The following is a 27655-nucleotide window of genomic DNA, read 5'->3' on the forward strand; positions in this document are numbered from 1 at the left end:
CACCGTTTTTGTGTGTATCCCTTTAAATCCAAATGAGCTGCTCAGGTGGGCGGAATCTCAAGCGCTTGCATCAAGAGGGAGATTCTCTCACGAAAGAAGTTAGTAAGCGATGTCCAGCATTATATATTTGAACAAGTTTAAAAAGTCAATCATCTGTTTTATGTATACTAAATACATATTTATCAGCAGATGGGGAACATTGTGGATTAAAAATACAGACTTTTAGGTCTCATGCTGCCAGTGTTTTAAACAGGCACAATGATTTTCAGCATGTTGCAATAAAATACACTTCCACAAACACTCAGAAATTTACTTTTTGACCAAACCACACAAGCACATTTAAATGATCTGTAATAAAACAACACGTTTAATGCTTAAACTTTAAAGAAACAGATCAAATGACATGTTTTATGATTGAACACATTCGCGTTTCTGTTAGTCTCTCACTCTCTGTGACTCCTCGTATTCTTTGAAACTTCAGAGAAACATTAAACAACATATTTATGCTTATTGTGTATGAGAGTGAATACGCGTTGTTCTCTCACTCTGTCTCGTGCAGTGCATTAATCCCTGTGTTTATTCATATAAACTTCAAAGAAACATATTAAACAACATTCTTGTATTGATGAAAGTGAACCGTCGCGTTGCTCTCTATCTCTCTCTCGTTCATTCGCACACTTGCTCTCTCTCACTCACTCACTCACTCTCTCTCTCTCTCTCTTGCACTAAGGTAACGTTAATCCTCATCTTCAACCTTAAGAAAGACCATTAAAACTACAAGTTATAAGATTGTAGGCTACTGTTTGTGTTCGAGAGAATATAAACACGTCGTGCTGTCAGTCATTCTTTCTCTCTGGCGAAAACTCAAGGCAGTGACTTGTTGCCTCACTGCCACATGAGCCAATGACTTCAGAGGCATGAAGGCAGCTCAGAGAAAGGCTTTCGGACACACTTAAAGGCAGCATGTTTGAAATATAAACAGAGACATATTTGAAAACTACAGTACTAATTTCTCGCTAGAAATGCAATTAAAATGTGTAAACTATACATTTATTTGCACTCAATTTGTGCTCCAGTCATTTCCTTGGCTGCCATTTTATTTTTTCGAACTCGACCAAGCTCTACCAATCACATTCTCATTGTACGCCCACACATAGTATTGCGGGACAGGAAAATGAAGATATCTCAGGGAACAGGAAGTAAACCTAAAATTGAATTCGGACATGCCTTGATGCCTTCCTGCCTTGGAAATCTGCTGCAGAAGGCAGCAATTTAGAGTTTTCAGACGCAGCCTCTGTCTCTCGCACTCGTGAGGCCGCATCATGGTTGGATAGCGCAGATGAAGGGCGGTATCATTATAATAAGATCCCCTTACTACGTCATGGGGGGAGTGAAATCCGAATGACCTATATATTCACATGCTTGCAGAGAGAGCCTTACCAAAACAAATAACAGGGTTGCTGTTTTTCATGTTTTCTGGGTTGGTAGAAGCACTACGGATTATAGCACTTAAACATGAAAAAAGTCTGATTTTCATGGAATGTCCCCTTAAAATGTTTGATACATTTTCAAAATACCTAACTTTATGTAAAAAGTTTGTTTTTACTTACAGGTCAACTCTGTTGATGGCCTCAGGATCAGGAGGAGGAATCAAAAAGCAAACTCCAGGAAACTTTTTGCTTGTCCCATCACTGGACTGCACCTCCCAGTTGTTATTGTCTGTGTTGGTCTTTAGATTGAACAGCTCTCCTCTGTTCAATGAAGCCTGGTGAGAACAAGTATATTCAAGATGTTCTGAAATTCCATTGGTTAACAAGAAGCTCAGTCTTTAACATAACTTTTGTGGAGGTTCTAACCTTGGGAGTTTTCCAGTCACATAGAGATTCAACCGTTGTAGTTTTGCTGGGAGCAGTGTGGCGAAATTTTATTGGTGAGATGGTGGTGCTTCGCTTCCTCAGATCTGCCAGAAGCTGCTCATTACGCTGTAGAGGCCTTTCTTCAGCCTGGAGAATCACAAGATACTTTCACCATTTTTAACATGTTAACATATTAGTTATGTTTAAAATAATAGCAGTGTACTAATAAAAGTGAATGAAGTGCAAAAATTTTAAAAACAGAGTTTATTGAAAACATTTCACATTCAATTACAAATCAAAGCATTAAGAGTGAACAGAGGCTAAAAAAATCAAGAAAAAAATACAAAGGAAACTGATACAAATACAACTTGAACAACTGACAACCAAAAACAAGAAAAAGATTCAAGCAGCAATAAAGAAAGACGAATCCAACCAAATGTCAATGATGGCTTCTGTGAATGCTCTACCACCAACTGTCCAACTGATTCCACCTACAACGATCCTTACAAAAACTGCCCTCTACAAAGAGACTGCCCCACCAATCCCCCCACCATGGCAACAGACACCCGTGGTTGAAGGGGGTGGGATTGGCAACAGCCCTTTTGAGTCCCTATGAAGCCCTGAATAAATACAAATCAACAATACTAGGGGTGCCCAGAGAATCATATAGGGGAGAGTCAGCTTTCAATTTTAACAACTTATGCAAATCAAGAACCTATATTGAAGGTTGAGGTAGAAGGAAGAACTAATTTTGAGGAATTTTTCCTTATTATGATACACTTAGTCAAAATTTTGACATAGTTTCTTATTATTATGAGACACTTATGTCTATGAATGTGTATGAATGTTAAAAACTTTGTCAATCAATGTTTTCCCCTTATTTTGCCACACGGAAAGTGAAGACTTTAAATATTATTCTTTAAATATCAGTTTTCTTGGCATTTAAAAATTGGATCCATGCATTTTATGTTATTCAAATATAATTAGCCAAAATTAAGTGCCTCAAGTTGGAGGTTCAGTCTGGGCCCTTTAAAAGGGTAGATCTTTCCTTTCATCAAGGCTTAGGTTGGGGATCTTGGGCATAAAAAGGTTGGTGACCACTGGTCTACTTTATCATTGATTGCTTATAAGTCATGAACAAGGCACCATTTATTTTTGGTTGCTTTAATTACAGGGTAAATTGGGGTGTTACAATAAAAAACAACAATATTGCCAGCCACATGTGGAATACTTAGGGCAATTCATCTCAAATGGCACAACGGCCATCAGCTGTATTAATGTAAGAAACCTGTAGTGGTAGGAAAAACAGCCAATAGCCTACTATAGCACTAAACTAGACAATGTATCACAAGGATGTTTGTAAAGTACTACTACTACTACTACTATGATAGCTTCATGTTCCCTTTCAGTCAGTCACTACGACGTCACGTCGTGACCGACGAATTGGGAACTCGCTAAGAGAGACCAATCTGCTTCATTTACTACTAAAACACCAATGAACTTGGCATTGTGGTATTTGCATAATGCCGGCGCCGCCCCGCCAGGTGCGTATATAAGCTGCCGATGCTCTTTGTGGAAACGATTGCTGAAGTTGGTTGGACAAGCAGTTCCACAGCGGACGCTCGCAGTTTTTTCACTACTCTACAGCTTTTTTGTTTTGAGTTTTAGTGAGTACGTTGCTGATCCCTGTGCGCATCATCAACTGGGCATCTAAAGAGTGATTTCCTAAAAGAGTGATACGGAGAGCTTTGTGTCTTTTAGAAGACAGCCACTCTCTCGTATATCCGGAGATCAGCGTCCTTTTCAGGATGGCTTTTTATTTGTGCGATCTTGGCTGCAGCAAGTACATGTGTCCGAAGGACGGTCACGAGCACTGTCTTTCATGCTTGGTCATCGAGCATGTGGAGGCTGCGTTCGCTGGGGGTTTATGTTCTCACTGCGAGGAGATGACCCTTGTGGATCTGCGCAGACGGCTATTGTTTCTCCAGGAACGACGTCATCCTCGTCTGGTGAGTGCTGAACGACGCCACGGCGCAGCTGCTAAGCTCTCTAAAGATGACCTGCGCTTAACTGAGCTGGTCGGGGGATTCGTCCTCCGGCTCTCAGCCTTGCCGTCCACAGCCGGTAGAGGTGCCAATGGAGACTGCAGCATTGTGTTCTATGATGGCCTTCCTCAGGATCCGCCACTACCGCAACAGCTGAGGGTGGGCCCCCTCCCTCCAATGCTGACTCGGACGTCCTTCCTCACTCTGGTCGGGTCGTGACGCCGGAGTTTGATCCGGAGATGGTGGCCATGCTCGCTTGAGCGGCGGAGACCATAGGGTTAGAGTGGGTTAACCCCCCTCAGCACGAACTGTCCCACCTGGATGATTGGTTCTTTGGAGCTCCCCAGGCCTCACAGCCCTCACCTCCTGTGCCTTTCTTCCCCGAGGTGCACAAAGAGCTGACATGTACCTGGAAGTCGCCGTTTTCTACTAGATTGTGGCCGGGTCAGCCTTCCCCCCTCAACTCCCTTACTGATGGAGCCGCTAAGGGTTACACTGGGATTCCTCCTGTGGAGCGGGGGGTCACGATGCCTCATGGAGCCCCCGCTGCCTCATGGAGAGATCGAACTACCCTTCCTTCGCGAGCTTGCACACAGTCGTCCGGTCTAACAGCGAATGCCCACCAGGTATGCAGAGAGGCTGCTTTGGCACTGCACGCAATGGCTCTGCTGCAGGTTCACCAAGTGAAGGCCTTGAGGGATCTGCACGAGGGAGGACACGACTTGCCTGCTTTCTCGGAGCTCCGGGCTGCCACTGATCTGGCTCTCCGCACTACGAAGGTCACAACGCAGGCGATCGGTCATTCCATGTCCACGATGGTGGTCCAAGTACGCCACCTTTGGTTGTGTCTGGCTGACATGACGGACGCTGACAAGAAAAAGTTCCTGGACGCTCCAGTCTCCCAGACCGGCCTCTTCGGCGAGTCTCTGGAGTTCTTTGCCCAGCAGTTCAGGTTACGTGCCCAAAGTTCCCACTAGAGGTCTTCTCGGATCCAAAGAAATGTCCCTGACCCGAAATGACGTGAATCACTTTATACCCGAACCCGACGTGCATAAATAAAAAAAAATGAAAAAAGACCCGACCCGAGACGAACCCGAGAAAATTAGACCCGAGTCCGACCTGAACTAGTGGCATTTTTTTTTACCCGACTGGACCCGAATGTTAACGGCACTGACGTGTTTGCATTCTGTAGACCCACACGCAGCTGTCATACAGAAAGAAACTCCGCTGTCCTCGCAACCAAGTTGGCGAGTTGCTCCATTTGTTTTGCCTTGATATTTGACGACACCAAGGTAACCGCAAAAATTTACATTTAAAATACCGAAAATTAACCTACCGCCAGCCACACAATGTCGCAAGCACTCTTGGCAAACAGATGAGGGGATTGAAAAAGACATTGACGCACACACGTGAGAGAGTTCGGGTCTTCTCGGGTCCGTTCAGCAAAACACATTCATTTTAAATTACCCGAGACCCGATATCGCTATTATTATACCCGACCCGTGTCCGAGGCGCATGTGAATCTTTTAGACCCAAACCCGATCGGGTCTCGGGTCGGACCTCGGCTTTTCGGATCTAAGTGGACCCGTGAAGACCTCTAGTTCCCACCACTCCTTTCAGAGATCAGGTGGTGAGCTTACAAGCACTGCCCCCGGAGGAGGCAAACCCAACCATGGCTTTATTATGTCCCGTGCGCGCGCTGTGCCTCTAGGTGGATTGCACACAAAGCCTCAGGAACTCAGACAAGCTCTTTGTCTGTTACGGTGGTCAGCAGAGAGGGAAAGCTGTCACTAAGCAGAGGATGTCTCATTGGATTGTAGACACCATCGCCCTTGCTTATAATCTGCAGGGCACCCCATGCCCATTTAATTTCCACTAGAAGTGTTGCCTCATCTTGGGCTCTTGCTCGTGGTTCCTAACACGTTCATTAGGTTTTACAGTGTTTGTGTCGAGCCGGTTTCCTCTCGTGTTCTCACCTCACCTGGGGGACCACTGAGCACCGGCTCGCATGTCAGCTTGCAGCCTCCGACTGACTCTGCATAATAACTGTCAGTATGGAAGGCCATCCAGTCAAAATGCGTAATGGTTCGATTGACTCTCCTCCGCTGCCCTGGCAGCCTGATGTTGCGGAGCATCTGCTGTCAGCCTCTCACTAGCCGCATCCTTGCGAACCTATGGGTTTGGCTCGGGCCTCCACATTGCGTCCCAATGGGTTCCTTTGTGAGTATTTGTCTGTGGGGTTAATCCTACCAGCCCACGTTTCCCTCAGCAGAGCCCTACTTTGCTTACACAGCCACTGCTGTCTATTTACTAGGGATGCACCGAATATTCGGCCACCGAAAGACTTTTATCACCGAAACAATACGGACGAAATATTGTGATGATGCAAACAGAAACCGCGACCTGCACGTGCTTGTCTGAAGCAACATGTATGCGGCGTGGATGTATTTAACCGCAAAAAGGCGCTAAAGTGAGCAGTTGTCTGTATGCACAGAGGCACATGCGGTTGTGTCCAGTCCAGATGTGATCATCACAGTGAGTACGCCCTTCAAAGAGCAGAACTCTTGATGTGTAAACTTTAGAGAGAGTCGCGCAAATGTGTCTCATACTGTATAGTCCATTAACATACATGTGCCGAATAAAGCAATAAAAAACAAAACAACGTAACGTTTTTTTGCTGCGCTCGCTGTTTGGGATTTGCCTTCGTTCTCTGTGTGCGCGTGCGTTTAAGTGCCCTCAATAGTGCACACACGAGTGAGACGCAAACAAGCGAATGTAAAATCTTTCTGTTATTGACAGGGCACATATAAACAAAATTATCTCCAAAGTATTCTTTTTCTAATAAAAACATTTGTTTATGTCTTAAGTGTATGTATAGATTACAGTCATAAACCAGTCTCTGCTTATTTAAAGAGACAGTAACCTCAATTAACCTACTTAAGTCACACAAAGAGACAATAGCTCTAAAAAGAATTATATATTTAATTTATCCAATAAAGACAGTGTTATGACTCATTTAATTCGATTTCTGTACCTAATGCTAATGTTAGCCCTTATTAATGTGCAGCTGTTTGTTCTTTTTTATAAATGTATTTGTAATTTCTTTATTTGTTATTAGATTTTCCCCACCCCCTTTTTGCTGATCTGAAAAATAATCCGATCCGCGCCTCAAAAACTATAATGTGATCTGAACCGTGAGTTTTGTGATCTGTCACACACCCCTAGTAAAGTTAGTACACAGTGATAGCCATAAATGCATTTGTACTAATAATTGGCATAATAATTTATTTTGGTGTTTCGGTTTTGGTTTTTCGGCCTTGGTTTCCTCATTCTCGGTTTTCGGTTTCGGCCAAGAATTTTCATTTCGGTGCATCCCTACTATTTACATCAACCACGGTTGTCTACTCTCCACCATTTAACCCCTCACAGGGCGGTGGCTTCATCAGCGTTTCTATTCTGCTCAGATAGGACCCTTCCCAGTTGCTGGCACTACTGTGGGGTTAAAGGAACATCTAATGCCCGGCCTTCTGCCTTAAATCCTATTCTCCATCTCCTTAAGTGGAACCGGAGGGCTTTTTGCAGACACTAGAAGAGGTCAGCCCCAGTGGCGTTTTGATAGGGATTCCCAATTCGTCGGTCACGAATAGCTAATTTCCCTATTTGCACCTGCGGCTTATATACGCACCTGACGGGGCGGCGCGGCATTATGCAAATACCTCAATGGCAAGTTCATTGCCGTTTTAGTAGTACACGAAAAAGATTGGTCTCTCCAAGCGAGTTCCCAATTCATCGGTCACGACGTGGCGTCTCCGTTCCCTTCCTTCAGGAAACGAGGGTTACATCCGTAACCGAGACGTTAAATGTTCAGGCCAAGCTTTGTCAAGCCAACATAAAGTTTGTCAACAAACTTTTCTACAATATGTTACAATATGTCGGCGTAGCCCCAAACCTTTGGCCTCACATCACAAAAGCACCAAGCAGCACCTGCCGCCAGCCACAACAACAAATCAAACGGAGAAATAAAAGTGAAGATGGAAGACTAGGTGCAGGAGAAATAAGATCGGGAATTTACATCATTAAAAAATGTTAAGTTAAAAGGTTAAGCAGCTAAATCTAATGTTTGGGACCGGTTCTCAGAAATAGTTGCAGCTGAAAATGTTTTTCATTATCCTGTCTTGTTATTAATATGACCATGCTGATTTTTATGGTTCATAAGTTTATGTTGTTGCCAGTTTACAGAGCGATGTAATAGAAACAGATCTAATGATGGTTTCCAAGCACTTTTAGGTTGAAACAAAGACTGTTTTCATTTACATTACAATGCCTAGTATGTCTATTAAATGGTCGCGAATGTGGGGCGGGTTGTAAAAATAGATACAGTTTTGCATTGCAGGCTTGGATGGGCCAAATTATTTCAGGCACTTGGAGGGTTTTGCATGTGAACTCAATATTTTTTATTTTACCTCAAGCTGCATCTGAATTTCAGTGTTGGTTTTGCCATTAAGTGCTTTGGCATCAACAGTGGAGCTGAGCTTAGACAAAGACTCAGATAAGGTATCTGCATCGAGTTGGTACTGTTAAGGACACAAACAACATTTTATTGATTCTTAAAGTAATAAGCAAAAATGCTTTTATTTGATTCATCCATCTACTCTACTTACCCTTTTGTATTCCTCTATATTGTCTAGATGTGTCTCTTGACAGATGCAAAGATTTAAAAATTTCTGCCATTCATTTCTTACAGTGTCTCTCTGGGCCTGGACACAAAACAGGACATTAGAGCTCAGACTTGTTTATGCAAGTGCTAAATGAAATTTCAACATTTAGAATTCAAAAAAATGTAATTACATAACTGTAACGTAGTAATGATTAGTCTTACCATTGACTGTCAACAGCATAACAACAAATATAATAATGTTAAAGAAGACATTTTGCTGATGTAGCTCAGCACAACAATTTTAAAGTTACAGCATTTCTGTGGTTTGTCTGCTTTTTTTTTTTTTTTACCTCTATAATAGTGGCAGCAGGATGTTTCAGCTCAATGAGTCGGTTCCCATCATCCTGAAGTTTATTGACTTCACTTTCATGAGACAGGAGACTGTTATTCTTAAAATTCTGAAAAAGAAAGAGTATGACATGTGCCTTTTATAAAATTGCATTGGCAGTGAGGTTTGTGCACCCATATTGTTTATACTCAGCGCGTCCGCATGAGCGCATTGGTGCACACGGTAAAAATTATATCCTTTTCTTTGTGTTGGTATTTGGACTCAACAGTGGTGTCAAAAGTATTCAAATTCATCTAGTAGAAGTATAGATACTAGGGTTTAAAAAGACTTTTGTTGAAGTTGAAGTATCAACTCAAGCTTTTTACTCAAGTAAAAGTGTAAAAGTACCGGTTTCAAAACTACTTAACCCTTATGTGTTGCTGGGGATGTTTTCATCCACTGCAAGGTTTGTTTTTACTCTTAATTTGGCCATAACTTTCTCTCTCTTTTATCAAATTGAATGATTTTTGGTGACAAATCTTGAAATTTTTCAAAAACTCAACGATATACCGTGGGCAAATTTACTACCCTTTCGTGTTGTTAGTGGATGAAAACATCCACTAAATTCAACGGCTATAAAAATGTATCAGATGAATATTTTTTTCCAAAATTTTTTTCATAAATTTGTTAATCAACCTCAGTACTGATCAAAACTACCAAATCTTCACAAAAATTCCATGATTTTAACTCTTTATTTGCCAAGTTTATAAGAAGAGAGAAGAGACGCAAGAGAGTGGCAACACTGTTGTCGGAGCTCCGTCGAGTTCATCATCTAAATCCTATTTTTCTACTATCTTGTTCCTATCTATATAATATAACTCACTAGTTCATCTTAGGAATACCTTTCCGTGACGATTATTAAACAGTATCAATAACTGAAATGATTTATCGCTGGTAAACACCCAGTATTAGCATATAGCCCGCTAGCGTAAACAAACAGGGAAACGCTGCTCCGTGCATTGGAGCTCCGTCGAGTTCATCATCTAAATCCTATTTTCTTACTATCTCGTTCCTATCTATATAATATAACGTACAAATTTATCTTAGGAATACTTTACCGTGACGATTATTGAACAGTATTAATAAGTAAAACGATCTATCACTAGTAAACACCTAGTGTTAGCATATAGCCCGCTAGCACTTGCTCACTGTCTGTTTACTGTAAATCTGCCTTCCTTTTCGATCTAATGGCGGACACATCCGATGTATGTTTTTCAGACCTTTCCTCACCAGAGCGGGAAGCTGTGGAGGAGTTGTTGCCCGGCATTCGCACCAGGCGGTACAGCGTGCCCCACATCACCCTGGCTCCAGGCACCCGGAGACGACCGAGGCATGCAACGAGCGATAACCCATCTCGATGCAGCTTCACGGACCGCGTTCGGGCAAACGGAGACGCTTCCCCCCAGCATGAAAACGGTAAGACTCCACTTGTCATTGTAACCTGCACTACTTGCCACATGTACAGTTTAGCTTCTTCCGTCAGCACAGAGGGGTTTACATGTGTTAAATGTATTGAAGTAGTAAGGCTAACGGAGAAGGTTGCAGAACTAGAAGCGCACATCCAAACGCTCGTTGAGGACAGTAAAACCGCTAATGTTAATGTTTCAAACACTGTTTCGGGTGCGCCTACGGTAACGCGTAGTACACATAGCTCGGTTTCGGCAACTGAGTTAACACGGCCGACTAACTGGGTGACTATCAGGCGGCGTAGTCATATTCGATGCCCATCGAAGTCCCCCCTAGTAATTTCTAACAGATTCGACATCCTAAGCAATACACCGGCTGAGACATCTGTTAAAGGTGCCCTTGTTATTGGAAACTCGATACTTAAGAACGTGAACATTGAGGCACCAGCCACCATAGTTGACTGTATACTGGGAGCCAGATCGTCAGACATTAGATCCAAACTTAAAGTGCTGGCTAATGCTAAGCGTAAGTTTTCAAAAATTGTTATTCATGCCGGCGCAAATGACACCAGACTCCGCCAGTCGGAGATCACCAAAGATACTATTAAAGAGGTGTGTGAAATTGCAAAAACAATGTCAGATAATGTAATATGCTCTGGTCCCCTCCCCGCCTACTGGGGTGATGAAACTTATAGCAGATTAGCGTCTCTTCACCACTGGTTGTCAAAATGGTGCCCTCAGCATAACGTAGGGTTTATAGACAATTGGAAGCACTTCAGGGGGAGACCTGACCTGCTAAAGAGAGATGGCCTTCATCCGTCATCGGAAGGAAATGCTATACTCTCTAGAAATCTGACCAATACTCTTAATTCTAATACAGTCTGACTACCCAGGGCCCAGGTCAGGAAACAGATAGATCGGCCTACCCGTCCATCTGTTAGCTGCTCTGACATGTCGAGATCACATATATCCTAGAACTTAGAGTCTATCTTACCAGAGTATCAACACATTTCAACTGTGTGCGTTCCTCGAACAAACGAATACAGAGCACCGTTTACCTCGTCTCGTACAAATCTTACTAACATAAAATTAGAAAACAATACGTTTACAGATGAACCTCGAATGTTAAAATTCGGCCTTCTTAACATTAGATCGCTTACCAATAAAGAACCCATTGTCAATGAAATAATTACTGACCAAAACTTAGATGCACTCTCTTTAACAGAAACCTGGCTTAAAGCAGACGATTACATTAGTTTAAACGAATCCACCCCACAAGACTACTATTATAAACATGAACCGCGATTAAAGGGGAGAGGGGGTGGTGTAGCTACAATATACAACAACATTTTTAAAGTTAACCAAAAATCTGAACTAAAATTTAATTCATTTGAAATAATGCTATTAAATATGGAAATAACTGATCGTAACCATAAACAGCTCTCTTTTGTCCTTGCTACAATCTATAGACCTCCGGGCCATCATGCAGATTTTCTTAAAGAAATATCAAATTTCCTGTCTGACCTCGTAGTCACTGTAGATAAAGCTCTTATCGTTGGTGACTTTAATATACACGTTGATAACCCAACAGATACATTAGGATTAGCGTTTATAGATATTCTAAATTCTCTCGATATTAGACAAAACGTGACAGGGCCCACGCATACTCGTATGCACACATTAGACTTAATTCTGTCACTCGGGCTCAATATTAATGAAATCGAGATATCACCTCAGAGCGATGCAGTTTCAGACCATTGCCTTGTCTCATACACGGTACTTCTAGATAGGATCACTTGATCCACAATATGCTACCGACTAGCCAGAACAATAATTTCTACCACTAAAGATAACTTTATTAGCACTCTTCCAGACCTGTCCCAAATGAAACATGTAGCAGATAATCCTGAAGATCTAGATATTGTAATAGAAAACCTGAACAGTATTTGTTCTAACACATTGGATGCCGTAGCTCCAATTCGAAAAAAGAGAATCAAAGAAAAAACACCAGCTCCATGGTACGACCATCATACCGCAGCCCTTAAAAAGGTTGCTAGAAAAATGGAAAGAAACTATAGAAGCACAAAGTTAGAGGTATGGCGTGCAGCATGGAAAAAGAGTGTTAAACACTACAGACAGGCTATAAAAATTGCCAGATCTACGTATCTCAGCAATCTAATTAAAGAAAATCATAATAACCCTCGCTTCCTCTTTAGCACAGTTGCGAAACTGACTAGAAATAAAGAACAAACAGAACCCACTAATAAACTCCCACACAATAGTAACGACTTCATGAACTTCTTTACTAAGAAAATTATGATTATTAGGGAAAACATTGTAGGTACCCAAGCAGCCACCACTCTATCCAGTAATATATTTAATGCTAGCTTACCATACGAACATCTTGAGTCATTTAAACCTACTACAATAGAAGAGCTATCTAAATTAGTATCGTCATCCAAATCATCATCCTGTATATTGGACCCTGTTCCCACAAAATTACTCAAAGAGGTATTCCCTATAGTATCTAACCCAGTACTAAATGTATTTAACTCATCACTAGAATTAGGCTACGTTCCAACAGCTTTCAAACTAGCAGTTATTAGACCGCTCATTAAAAAACCAAACCTTGACCAGGGAGATCTAAATAACTTTAGACCAATCTCAAATCTCCCTTTTCTTTCCAAAATATTAGAAAAAGTAGTGGCAAGCCAGCTACGTACATTCTTAGCAAATAATAGTACGTATGAAAAGTTCCAATCAGGATTCAGGCCCCACCATAGCACAGAGACAGCACTGCTTAGAGTTACAAATGACCTTCTCCTAACATCCGATCGTGGCGAAATATCACTCCTTATATTATTAGACCTTAGTGCAGCCTTTGACACAATAGATCACACAATCTTACTTAATAGGCTAGAAAACTATGTTGGCATCAGTGGTTAAGCGCTAGCCTGGTTCAGATCGTATCTAACCAATCGCTATCACTTTGTTTATGTAAATGAGTAGGAGTCACATCACTCCCTGGTTAAATACGGCGTACCGCAGGGATCAGTTTTAGGTCCTATCCTGTTCTCGTTATATATGTTACCTCTGGGAGATATTATCAGGAATCATAACATACAGTTTCACTGCTACGCAGATGACACACAGCTTTACATCTCCTCACATCCTAGCGAAACACACAATTTTTCTAAGCTATCAGACTGCATCAGCGATATAAGTGACTGGATGGCACATAACTTTCTTATGCTAAACTCCAATAAGACAGAGATACTTGTTATTGAACCGAATCGCTACAAATATAATATGACAGACTACAAGTTGCCCATAGATGGCTGCACTGTGGTGCCAACCTCCACGGTTAAGAATTTAGGTGTGATGTTCGACAGAAATTTATCCTTCGACAGCCATATCTCCAATGTCTGCCGCACAGCGTTCTTCCACCTTAGAAATATCTCAAAAATACGCCATATGTTGTCTGCATCAGATGCAGAGAAGCTTATCCACGCTTTTATGACCTCTAGAATAGACTATTGTAACTCGTTACTTGGAGGATGCCATGCAAATCAGGTAAACAAGCTTCAGCTAGTTCAAAATGCTTCTGCAAGAGTTCTTACTCGATCTAAGAAGTATGACCGCATAAGCCCAATTCTGGCATCTTTACACTGGCTACCAGTTAAATATCGTATACAATTTAAAATATTACTAATCACCTACAAAGCCTTAAATGGCCTAGCACCCTCATATCTTAGAGAATTATTATCAGAATACAATCCATCACGTGCACTGCGGTCACAAAATTCTGGCCTCTTAATTGTCCCTAAAATATCAAAAGTGTCTAAAGGTGGCAGATCCTTTTCCTACTTAGCCCCTAAGCTATGGAATGATTTACCAACCGACGTCCGAAAATCAGAGACTGTAGATAACTTTAAATCTAGACTTAAAACTTTTCTCTTTAACAAGGCATTCACATAGTTTGTTTTAGCAATAGTACTTATCTCCCAATAACTAGCTTGTACAACCTAATAAATAAATAAATTAATGAATAAATTAAAACCTTTTTTTCGTCAACACTCCAAAGCATGGTAAATGACATTAATACTCTTTAGTAATATGCTGAAACTTTGAATTGGTTGTCGATTGAGTCTTAATTGCAAAATATGGTCGGTTTGCAATTTTGGCCCTTTCCCATGGCCTTAAAAAATAGTATGTCATACAGAACCGTTTGCCACTGTACGTTAGTATTAACGACGGCAGTGGGGCCTCTGGCCTTAGTCAAACAAGTTCTGTTTCTACAATCATCATCTATATGTAATACACTTATCTCCCAATAGCTAGCTTGTACAACCTAATAAATAAATAAATTAATGAATAAACTAAAACCTTTTTTTCGTCAACATCCCAAAACATGGTATATGTCATTAATACTCTTTAGTAATATGCTGAAAGTTTGCATTGGTTGTCGATTGAGTCTTAATTGCCAAATATGGTCGGTTTGCAATTTTGGCCTTTTCCCATGGCCTTAAAAATAGTATGTCATACAGAACAGCTTGCCACTGTACGTTAGTATTAACGACGGCAGTGGGGCCTCTGGCCTTAGTCAAACGAGTTCTGTTTCTCAGGGTTCCCGCGGGGTCTTAAAAAGCCTTAAAAGCATTGAATTTATGAATTTGGAAATAATACCTTAAAAAGACTTAAAAAAGTCTTAAATTTTGATGTCTGGGTCTTAAAAATTGTGCTGTATGTAACTTCTCCATATTTTTCCTTAAAAGTTTCTTTGTCAACCACATTTTGATTAAATCAGGGATGCAAACACATCGCTTTTCGGCGCCTGCGGCTTTTTATTATTAATGGCATTTTGGTTGCGAGCACATCGTGTCTCTCCCGATGAGTCTGCTGTACGTTCACGTGCTCGCTGTTTCTCGATGAATTGGGTGCGACATGAAGCGAGTTCAGCGTCACATGTTTCTGAACTTGAGCAGAGTTGTATGCATAGAGGTTTTCACGGAGGACCGGGTCCGATTAACATTATGTGTAAAACCAGAGGCGATTGGAAAACGGCCGTGATCAGAGTCAGTCAGCGCTAATGTTCACGTGCAGTTTCAAGCTGCGTGCCTCCGTTTCTATTCCGATAACAACTGGCTTGGTTTGAAAGTCACGACCACGCGCTGCAGTTTCTTTCTCCGTCCCTTTGTTTAATAATATTATTATTAATGAATATCTAAAAAGTTTATATATATATAAAAAGTTTGCTCAAAGATCACAGAGATGGTAGCAAAAAAGAATTGTGAATGTCAAGCCCATTGCACGAGCAAAGCTCAAGCTGACTCTAGATATAATAATCTTTTTTTTTGTTTTATTAAGGACACTCTGTCTTGGTCCATAAAACAACAAACAACAGATATACACACATAGACACATACAGTTACACTTACTCATGTACATATAAACTAAAACGCCAATGATTCCACATCCTTGAAAAGAACCTGACTGAACTCTGTGCCAGGTTCGTCAATAATAAAACTCACTCACATAATATAAAAACTCACTAGGACAGCAAGTAGACTTTTGAATCTAAAATAATAAGTGGATAAAGCTCTTTTAATCCACAAGAGAGGAATTAAAAGAGGCACTTTTACTGCTTCTGCTCTATCTAAAAAGGAAAGAAAACTACATAAACCATAACACACCAATTACATTTATAATCTCTAGACCTGCACTTTCTATCATTAATATACTATACATATTATTGTATTCAAAAGAGTTTGATAAAAGGGGTCATTTACACAAGTATTGCTTCATATGTCAGTGCAAAAACAGTAAAGAATTTTGGGATGCTTTGACAAACGTTGTCAGCTTTGTTCATTTATGGTTGGATTTATTAAATATAATGTGAAATTAATATAAATTAATGCAGCCAGATGGAAGGCCCTGGTTACGTTGCAGGAGGTGGCCAGGAAGAAGAGGAAGGAGTAAAGCAAGAAGAAGTGCTAGATAGTTCAATAAGAGTTTTAGTTTAACATAAAAAATGAAATTGAATATTCCAAATTAATGTCGGCGTCTTTTGATTTTCGAATTTCATTTTACTCTATATACATAGTTTGGTAGGGATGGCAGGGGTCGGTGGCAATGTAGCCTAAGTATCTGGATATTTGCCTGGGTGTGAGGGCTTAGATTACCTTTCTCTTTTTTGAACATACATGTGTTTGCATCTCTGTTTGTTTAATAACGTAGTATAAATAAAGAGTGGCGGATCCAATAATTGAGAACGCAACACAGTCCCGGGTCACAGTACAAAATACTGCGAACACGTGATGCCTTCAGTAAATGAAGATCACCACAACCATAGACTGCAACACAACACAGCAACAGGCAAAGGAGAAGCGGGAAAAATCAAATAAAATCTCAGAAATTCCTTAACAACTTAACATTGTTTGGCAAACTTTCTTGTGGCCTACTGAAATTTTTTTTCACACCTGCTTGGCTTATCATCTTTTACCCATTTCACATCGGAAAAATAAATGAACACAAGTTCAAGGATTTTAGTTTTTCTTTGCTGGTAGGGACGTGAAATGGGTATTAATTTTTTATATAAATGGTCTTAAAAAGGTCTTAAAAAGACTTGAATTTAACTTGAAGAAACCTGTAGGAACCCTGGTTTCTGTTTCTAAAATCATCAACTATATGTAATACACTTAACCAGCAATAGTTAAGCCTGCCCGGAACCGAGCTGACTAAAACCACATTACTGTGTGACACCTGCTTTTTATGTGAACGGCCCCTACGCTAATAAGATTTTGTTTCTCTCTCCCTGTCTCGTCCTCGATCACGAGGACAATAAGACAAACAGATCCAGATCCAGTTCCGGTAAATGTGAAAGTCGGCACACCTCTGATCTACTGGCTGTTCTTCAACGTGATGTCCAGCTGATGCCTGACCAAAGACCACCGGCAGAACCCGCTTAATCTCCGCTTAATCTCCTTCCGTTTCAATATATATATATATATATATCTCCCAAGGGTTTTTTCCTCCTAGGACTTTTTTTTACTTCCCCGGCTAAAATTCCGGGTTTTTTTTTCTCCTAGGGGGTTTTTCAACCCGGGGAGGCAGCCTTGTTGGGCTTAACTTCTATACGTTACATTAGTAATACGTTTGCTTATAATGTTGATTTATAGCTGCAGCAAATTTAGCTGCTTGTGCTATCGTGTATTATGTTATGCTATCTGTCGATTTTCTGTGCTTTTCAATACATCTATTATGTAAAGCTGCTTTGATACAATTACCAAATTGTGAAAAGCGCTATATAAATAAAATTGAATTGAATTGAATAAGTGGTGTCACTGATTTGGGTAAAAACACACACAAAATGACAGATTTTCAATATAAAAAGTGATTGTAACCTGGATTTTTTTAACCTTTTTCACAGTCTTGGGCATGTCAAAGATTGGTAAAAACATTGGCTTTAAAGCATTTTTAGTTTTTGTGTAGCATCAGTTTTTATTTTATTTCTCCCTCATTTTTTGTTAGTGGCTGTTTTTTCCCCCTTGACTTCCATTATAACCACATTTTTTGATTGCAGAGCTATGACACCTTTTTATCCTGCATTTTTGAATGTTGGTGTTTTTTCCTTTTGGTAAGGGGTCAAATTTGTCATTTTTACTGTTGATCACCATGTGGCATTATTAACCCCCTTAGTAGGCCTATGCAAAAACAGAGCTTAATTTCTGGCTTTGTTAACTGATTAAACACTTCACTTTCACCTGGGCATTTAGATTAGTTTAGTTTTTCATCAACAATATCTGCGTAAAAACTTAAACATGATGATCATCTTCCGGCTCGACAGTTTTAGCACATCCTCTATTTTATTAAGGAGTCTACCCAGCTAACACAAATACGTAACGTCAACGTAATATGATGACCAAACTTACGTTGTGGCGACCGGAAAATTGAAATACCTGGATTCGTCGCCTTGACTTAACTTCGCAACGTAATCTGCCTGTCTTGGGCATGTCGTGACAACGTAATGGATTTAAAGTTTTGTGTTTGTAAATTTTATGTTTGGGTCTCAGTTCAGAAAAATTACTGATCCTGTCAGACGCCATGCTGTGCACGTGCAGTAACGCGCTCTGATTGAGTTCAGCTGAAGGAGGGAGACGCGTCCTGTTTTTGGTTTCCTATGTAAAGAGCAGCTCGTATGGTGGTTAAATATCTATTCTATTTTGACTTATTTAAGGGAAACTTTGAGACTGAAAAGTTTTAACATGCTAACCTAAATAGAAAATAAAATAAATGTTTATATAATTGTAATGGTAATGAAATTACCTTCCTGGGACGTAACAGTTATGTTGCCAGTAAGTTATGAAATTACCAAAATAGCACAAATGTATTACGTAACTGGAACGTACTTAGTAACCTCGCGACGTTAGGAGACCGTACTGGCGACGTAGTGATTTGGTACTGTAATGGTAAGTCATGAAATTACCAAAAATGACCAATAAATTACGTAACTAGGATGTCGTGTGTTAGCTGGGTAGACTACTTTATTAACGAGTTTTCATTTGCTCCGCGAGCCAAATGTTTTTGTTCTGTACTTTTTTACTTCCATATTTTCTACACATTTTTGACCAAGGAACACACAAGATATAATGCAAGTTCACATTTACAGGTGCACAAATACTGGCTAATTTTTAATTCATTAAGAAACCGCTGTGTTCTACCTATTGATCAGGGTTCTATAAATTTACACAACGAGCCTAAACAATGTTCTTCAATTTCACCATAAGGGAAATTCCTTCACCGCAACAACCCTATACACATGTAATTGGAGGACATTTACAGATAGGTCTACAATTAAATATGTTATCCTCAACAAGTAGCCTATTGTGTTGCAGGTCTATGTATTTTATAATGTTAACTTCAAATAATACTAATAGCAATTTAAGGATGTGGTAGCATTGGATCTGGATAACTCTAGCTGGGAGTTGAAAGGGGTGTGTCGCGATTCTGCCTTCTCAGACCGCGACACAGGTTTGTTGATCTGAGTTTCGCGATTTCGGTTTAATAACGCATATCGTTACAGCCCTAGAATGTGTACTACTGAGCATTAACATGTGTTCCATGGAGACGAAGATATGATGACTAGTTGCCTATAAGTATTGTAATAGTGCTAAAAGTCAAACTTCAGAGCAGGGCAGCTGCTGGCCAAATGGGGGCCCTAAGCGGACTTTTACGGTGGTGCCCTCTTTAGTTAAAAAACAACAAAATCACACACAACTATAGTATGTGTGAGAAAAAAAAATGCTATTATCATTTATAATTGTATTTTGACAGCAACACAAACTTCAATTATACAAATATGCAATTATATATTATAGACTATATTTCTGCATCTTTACTTGTGTAGCTAATGGACATTAGCTTAATCTAATGTGACAAAGCTGATCTTACATGTCAGTATAAATCCAAGCAATTTTGTAGAATTACCGAATGTCTTTCTTGTAAGTAAATTAAAAGTAAGCTTTAAGAAAACAGTTGATTTCTATTAATAAAAGCAAAAGTTGGTATGTATGGTATGGTTATGTGTTTGATTGATTTAACGCTCAATCATTCAGCTAAGTAAGTTTTGTTAATGCAAATAAAATTTAGGGTAGTTATTAGCATATAAAAACAACAGATGTCTTTAGCATATATCTTTGCCATGCTTCAAAACGCAACGCAGCACAATGCCATTTAAGAACAACGTCTCGGTTACGTATGTAACCCTCGTTCCCTGAAGGAGGGAACGGAGACGTCACGTCGTGACCGACGAATTGGGAACTCGCTTAGAGAGACCAATCTGCTTCGAATACTACTAAAACGCCAATGAACTTGGCATTGAGATATTTGCATAATGCTGGCGCCGCCCCGCCAGGTGCGTATATAAGCCACAGGTGCAAATATGGAAATTAGCTTCTTTTTCGCTGAGAAAGCCGGAAAGTGTGACCGGCCAATAAACAGCAGGGAGCAGCCCTGTGGCGACGGGACGTGACGTCTCCGTTCCCTCCTTCAGGGAACGAGGGTTACATACGTAACCGAGACGTTCCCTTTCAGTCGGTCACTACGACGTCACGTCGTGACCGACGAATTGGGAATCCCTACCAAAACGCCACTGAGGGCTGACCTCTTCCAGTGTCTGCGTAAAGCCCTCCGGTTCCACTTAAGGATAAGGAGAATTAGGTTTTAAGGCAGAAGGCCGGGCACTAGATGTTCCTTTAACCCCACAGTAGTGCCAGCGACTGGGAAGCGCCCTATCTGAGCGGTATAGGGACGCTGCGGAAGCCACCGCCCTGTTAAGGGCTATTGGTGGGCGAAAGTCAACCGTAGTTGAGGAATAATGACAGCCGTGGCTGTGTAAGCAAAGCAGTGCTCTGCTGAGGGAAACGTGGGCTAGTAGGATTAACCCCACGGAAAAATACTCACAAAGGAACCCGATGGGACGCAATGTGGATGCCCGAGCCAAACACATAGGTTCGCGAGGATGCAGCTAGTGAGAGGCTGGCAGCGGATGCTCCGCAACATCAGGCTGCCAAGGCAGCGGAGGAAAGCAAAACAAATTATTACGCGTTTTTGCCTTGATGGCCTTCCATACTGAGCTCAGTTTGGAGCAGCAGTCGGAGGCTGCAAGCCGACCTGCGAGCCTGTTCTCTGTGCTTCCCCTAACGAGGAAAGGGCACGAGAGGAGACAGGCTCGACACGAACACTAAAATCTAATGAACGTATTAGGTGTCGCCCAACCAGCAGCTCTACAGATGTCTGTTAGCGAGGAACCACGAGCGAATGCCCAAAATGAGGCAACACTTCTAGTAGAGTGAGCTCTCAAATAAAATGGACAAGGAATGCCCTGCAGATTATAAGCAAGGGCGATAGTATCAATTATCCAATGAGACATCCTCTGCTTAGTGACAGCTTTCCCTCTCTGCTGACCACCATAACAAACAAAGAGCTGATCTGAGGTCCTAAGGCTTTGTGTGCGATCCACGTAGATGCGTAACGCTCGTACGGGGCATAATAAAGCCATGGTTGGGTCTGCCCTCCTCCGGGGGGCAGCGCTTGCAAGCTCACCACCTTATCTCTGAAGGGAGTGGTGGGAACTTTGGGCACGTAGCCTGGTCTGGGTCTCAGTGAGACAGCAGGACCAAACTGAAGGCACGAATCGTCAACAGAGAATGCATGTAAATTCCTTACTCTCTTCACGGAGACCAATGCTAGCAGGGTCAGAGTTTTCATTGACAAAAACTTCAGACTCGCAGACTGCAAAGGCTCGAACGCGGAACCTGTAGTAGGGCTTCAGCACCATGGACAGGTCTCAGGAGGAATAAAGGGAGGGCGCGAGGGGTTTAGCCTGCGAGCGCCTCTTAAAAATCTAATAACCAAATCATGCTGGCCAACTGAACTGCCGTTAATAAGTGAGTGATGAGCAGAAATAGCGGCGATATCAACTTTAATGGCGGAGGGACAGCCTACCATCTAACCTATGTAGAAGATATAAAAGCACAATGTTAAGCATTCTCTGGGGTCCTCGCGTTGCGAAGAGCACCAGGTGACGAAAAAGGGTTTAATTTAAGCGCGTAAGCCCGTCTTGTGGACGGTGCTCGTACCGCGTCGATGGTGTTAGATACCGCTTGCGATAAATCACCTAAACCTTGCGCGCGCTCAACGACCATACATGGAAATCCCACAGGTCGGGGCGCGGGTGCCATAATGTGCCCCTTCCTTGAGAAAGAAAGTCTTTCCTCAGGGGAAATCGCCAGGGAGGGGCTGTCGCGAGGAGCATTAACTCTGAAAACCAATTCCTGGTCGTCCAGTACGGGGCGACTAATAAAAGGCTCTCCTCGTCCTGCCTGACTTTGCACAGTGTCTGTGCGATTAAGCTCACTGGAGTGAATGCGTATTTGCGCATCCCCCGCGGCCAGCAGTGTGTCAGCACATCCACGCCGAGGCTGTCCTCGGTTAGTTAATAAAACAGGCGACAGTGGGTATCGTCCGGTGACGCAAATAGATCTATCTGCGCACGACCGAACTTATTCCAAATTAGCTGGACCGTCTGGGGGTGGAGTCGCCATTCTCCGGGGCGCGCAGCTCGGGAAAGCGCGTCTGCCGCTGTATTTGAGCGTACCCGGAAAGTGAATGGCACGAAGGGACCTCAGATGCTTCTGACTCCAAAGGAGGAGATGACGAGCGAGATGCGACAGGTGACGAGAGTGCAAAAACCGCCTTAACGGTAAATAACGCAACAGTCGCAATGTTGTCGGTGTCGGCTAATACATCCTTCCCTCGCATCTCCATAGCGGAGCGTACAAGTCCCAGATATACAGCGCACCGCTCGCGGCAGTTGGGGTGCTATGCACACCCCTGAGACCGCAAGCCCGTCATACGTGGCTGCTCATCCCGTGCTGGGGGCATCGCATGCTACAGAATGCCAGGAGACCCGACTCAGAGGCATATCTTGCTATCAGAAATGCTGGGTCTGCCACGGGGTAAAATTGAAATGACACGCAGGTGTAATGGTTACACAGTGTATGCCGTTGCGCCACGCTCTCCTCGAGACTCGATCGTAAAACCAATGCTGAAGCGGTCTCATATGAAGCAGCTCGAGCAGATGTCACGCCGCAGCTGCTGCCATATGTCCAGGAGCTTCTGAAATTGTTTCAGAGGGACCGCGTACTTCCCTCGAATTAAACCGAGGCAAGTCAGAACTGACTGGTTGCGCGCTCTTGTAAAACACGCCAATAAATCGATCGAGTCTATTTCCATACTGAGAAAAGGATCCTCTGCACGGGGCAAAGTTGCTCTTTTCCCAGCTGACCTGATGACTTAAACGAGCGAGATGCCAAAGCATTAACTCTCTGTGTCCGCGCACGTCTGCCAAGAACGAGCCATTATAGTTGACGTAAATATAAGCAGAATGCGAACAACGCTCTCTCTCTCGGAGATTTAAATGCCGTGACTAGCACTTCCATGGAGACACGGGGAGAGAGAGACAGCTCGAATGATGTAGTTAGTATTAATATGTCCACTCCATGAACGCAGAGCGAAAAACGGTCTAAGGCGAGGGGAGATGGACACATGAAGTACACGTCTACAGGTCTATGCTGCAAACCGATCTGAATATTGAAATACGAGCCTCGGCGTATCATCCTAAAGGATCACATTTGTAGAGCCGGTGCGTAAATAAATCGGTCGTAACCCACCGCGTATTTTTGGGTACTATGAGATAAAGGCTGGAAAAACCCTATCACCATTCTCGGTAAGAGGGACCGGCTCGAAACGTCCTTCGCCAGCAGGACATCGACTTTTGCACGCAGTACATGTGCATCGGACGCTTTCACTATAGTGAAACGAATGTCCGTGAATTTGGGGAAGTGCCGGTAATAGTATTTCGTAACCGAGGCGGATAGTGCGTAAAACCCAACGAGACGGGCTGGGAACTGAAGCGAAGCATCCAGGGACCGTACGAGGAGAATTAACGACACTACCGAAGTACCCGCGGTGGGGCAGCGAAGCGAGACAGGTAGGACTGCCGGTGCGTCTGCTGTGACAGCATAAACATCTACAGTATGTGTGTGTGTGACACTGACCTGAGCCCGCTGAGGGTGACGGTCGTCTGGTCTCCTCTGCGGAGAGCGCAGACTCCGATGAGGGTGCTGGTGGTCCGGTCTCCTCAGTGGAGAGCTCGGACTCCTCAGGACACCCGCTGGCGATAGAGGAGAGGTAGAGTGAGCAGGTGTACGCCCACGGCTCTCTCGATCCTCCGGAGACCTGGAGAGGAAAGAGGAATGCACTCTTATGTGTGGTTAAGTGGGTACCGGCTGGACAGCCGGTGGAACATATGCAAACCAAGGATTTTCCACCCGACCCTCTACCGGGGGAAGGAGCGAATCACTGTCTCCTGAAGAGTGATCCTCTGCCACTCCGGGTCGCCCGTCTCTGGCCACTTAAACTCCCGATTTCACGGGAAGCGGCTAAGCGGGCGGGGCGAGCTGCTGACGACCGGTTCCCCTGCGCTGCCGAGATGGGGTCCGAGGAGGGGAACGGAGGTGGCCGCCGCAGGACGCCGACGGCGAGAGGCAGACTGAGGAGCCGGCGTTGGTGGACCAGGGCAGCTCTCATCCGCCGGGGCACGACCTAGGAGATCGCCTCAGTCTGCGCAGCGGAGCTGTACGACTCCTCGGGCTCGCCGAAGAGGCCGGTCTGTGAGACAGGAGCATTCATGAAGTTGTTCCGTCATATAAGCCAGACATAGCCAAAGGTGGCGATCTTGAACACTGTGGTGGACATCGCACGACTGAAGGTCGCGGCTTCCCTCGTATATCTCTAAAGCCTTCGTTTGGTGAACCTGCAGTACGTTAATGCGTGCAGGGCTGAAGCCGCGTCTCCGCATGCCTGATGGGCAGCGCCCGTAACCGGACGACTGTCTATACAAACACGGGAGGGAAGGGTTGGGTGGTCCCTCCAGGAACGCAGCTGCATCGCAACCCCCCGCTCAACTGAAGGGATCCCCCCTTAGCGGCTCCGTTAGTGAGGGAGATGAGGGGTGAAGCTGAACGGCCGAGACGGCCGCAAATCACGTCAGCTCTTCGTGCCGTCGGGAAAGGCAGGCACAGGAGGTGAGGACCGTAGAGGCCCGGGCAGCTCCGAAGTACCAATCATGTGGGCGGGACGGTTCGGGCGGAGAGGGATTAACCCCTCCAACTCTACCGTTTCCGCCGCTCGAGCGGGCACGGCCGCCATCTCCGGGAAGACTCCGCCGCGGAGGGAAAAAATGGGCACCCCTCTGATGCTGTAGAAGTGACGGGACCAGAAGGAGGTCCAGTGGATTCGGCAGAAATCGCAGAACACGACTCTGCAGTCTCCACCGGAGCCTCAACCGGCTGAGGATGAGAAGGCCGGTAGGTGAAGGACGCATCCTCCGTCCTACTCAGCGTAGTGATGCGAAGAGCGTCCTGCGAGCGCTTGACAGCCGCACCATGGCGGCGTTCAGCACTGCAAAGGCGCGGACGCCGTTCCCGTAGAAACGACAGTCGTCTCCGCAATCCAAGAGGGTTATGCTCTCACAGAGAGAGCAAAAGCTCTCCACGAACGCAGCCTCGGAGTGCTCGATGCCATAGCACGAAGACAGCGCTCGTGACCGTCACTGGAATCCCTGTACTTCTCGCATCCAAGATCGCACGGAGGAAAAGCTATCCTGAAAAGGACGCTGATCTCCGAATATACGAGAGAGTGGCTGTCTTTAAAAAGACACAGAGCTCTCACGTATCACTCTTTAGGGAAATCACTCTTAGGTGCTCAGCTGATGATGCGCACAGGGAGAGGCAACGCACACACTAAACTCAAAACAAAAAAGATGCAGAGCAGTGGAATACTGCGAGCGTCCGCTGTGTCAGTACTGCTTGTCAATCAACTTCAGCAACCGTTCCCAGAAGAGCAGAGAGTAGCTTCTCAGTAGCAGATAATGCCGGCTTTCGAAGCGAAAAAAGCTAATTTCCATATTTGCACCTGTGGCTTATATACGCACCTGGCGGGGCGGCGCCAGCATTATGCAAATATCTCAATGCCAAGTTCATTGGCGTTTTAGTAGTATTCGAAGCAGATTGGTCTCTCTAAGCGAGTTCCCAATTCGTCGGTCACGACGTGACGTCGTAGTGACCGACTGAAAGGGAACTGAAGTTACATGATACACTGTACAGTATAAATTGGTACGTTGTTATACTTTTTAAATCACGCAGATGGGTTGGTGTCAGCTATACACAGCTATACACAGGTTTGTGAATGTGAACTGACCTGAAAGTGATTTTCAGGTGAAAGTTTTATTTCGTACTTTTCCATTTGAAGACAGAATGCTGCGTCTTCCTGGGTACAAATGTCCATCAATTTTAACGTGTGTTACTGTACAAATGGATGGCGGGTGATATCAAAGCATCGCGAGAGGAGACTGCACCGCATTTTTTCTAAACGCTCTCGCGGTTCTTTTATGTTGATCTGTCGCAGCGCTATTGAACAAACTTTTGATCATCTGCAGCCAGGTGGGGATGCGGGGATCGCGTACAAACCAATAGGGTCTCGGAATGGTGTATGTTTATACTTCTCTTCCAACCACAATCGCATTAATCCGGATGACACAATTTATCTACAGTAGATAGGTTTTTTAACGATGACAACTGGAATGAAAATAGCCGAAATGAAATAGGAGTAACAAGGTGATTTTTAAAATGTAAGGAGAAGAAAGTACAGATAATTGCGTGGAAATGTAAGGAGTAGAAGTAAGAAGTCTGAAAAATAATTACTCCTGTAAAGTATAGATACCTAAAATATCTACTTAAGTAGGGTAACAAAGTATTTGTACTTCGTTACTTGACACCTCTGTGACTCGATTGCCCCCTGTCATTTCAAAGAATAGTGCAACAGCGAGCACGTCAACTAAAAACGCCTTGTTGAGATGCACGCGTCATCATTAGAGGCTCGCGGAGCAAAGCACAAGTATAAACAATTATGCGGCCAAAGCGTCTCGTGTTTTAAATAGCAAAGTTTCAATATTTTACTTCAAGAGTGTCAGATAAAGAGTATATTAGTTGTTATGCATGGATTGATCAAAGAGATACATCACAAGCTCAGCCAGAATCGCTCCGAGTTCAGTCGTTTTTTAGACGCCTGGATACAAAAATTGCAATGGACACCTCCATGCGAAATGGGGTCTTACACACTCAATGTGCTTGACTGCATTGAAGTCTTGCTCATGCAGACGTGTTAAGTATAAACATGTGCGGATGCACCGAAAGAAAAATTCTTGGGCGAAGCTGAAGCCGAATGAAACACTCAGTCGAAGGCAGAATACTGAACAATGTTTTTTTTATTTTCCTAATTGTTTTGCCAATTTTCTCACCATTGCCCAAGTCAAATTTTCAGAATGTCCTTTTCACTATATTTATTTCACATTACTTAACAATGATTTTTTTTACCATTCCAGCATTCTTTATAGGGCCTTTTACACCTACCTGTAGTCACTTCTCTAGTCAGATAGATATCTGACTTGCTAAAACTGTTCCATTCACGTGACGCGATGCGAGAGAAGGCAGCTTAGTAGTGAGCTCCGCTTCAGTTTGCTACAATTATCCTGTTAATAATCGCGATCCGGTGGAAACCGTATTTGCATTATCAGCAGAGCAATACTGATATTAAAGAATGTCTAAAACCATGAAATCTTCGGCTTGCGGGGATATAAAAAGGCATTTACGCTCCCATATGCCTGACGCCACACAGCATCA

The 27655-nt window shown here is 43.2% G+C and overlaps 2 protein-coding genes across 2 annotated transcripts in view; one reads left to right on the plus strand and one right to left on the minus strand.

The window, feature by feature from the left end:
• evpla (envoplakin a) overlaps nt 1–27655 on the minus strand; it is a 207533-nt gene that overhangs the window by 121299 nt on the left and 58579 nt on the right. Inside the window, exons 8-12 of the mRNA XM_065239961.2 lie at nt 8909–9016; nt 8563–8658; nt 8365–8475; nt 1857–2003; nt 1611–1765 (exon numbers count right to left, since the gene is read on the minus strand). Coding sequence (XP_065096033.1) covers nt 1611–1765; nt 1857–2003; nt 8365–8475; nt 8563–8658; nt 8909–9016 — 617 coding nt within the window. The remainder of the gene's footprint in view (nt 1–1610; nt 1766–1856; nt 2004–8364; nt 8476–8562; nt 8659–8908; nt 9017–27655) is intronic.
• Nucleotides 1629–19684, plus strand: LOC135717786 (uncharacterized). The gene is made up of 2 exons (XM_065239969.2): nt 1629–1768; nt 10165–19684. The coding sequence occupies exons 1-2, from the start codon at nt 1759–1761 to the stop codon at nt 11235–11237; spliced, it is 1083 nt and encodes a 360-aa protein (XP_065096041.2). The 5' UTR covers nt 1629–1758; the 3' UTR covers nt 11238–19684.

Source organism: Paramisgurnus dabryanus, chromosome 7 (genome assembly GCF_030506205.2).
Source record: "Paramisgurnus dabryanus chromosome 7, PD_genome_1.1, whole genome shotgun sequence".
NCBI classification, from domain to species: Eukaryota; Metazoa; Chordata; class Actinopteri; order Cypriniformes; family Cobitidae; genus Paramisgurnus; species Paramisgurnus dabryanus.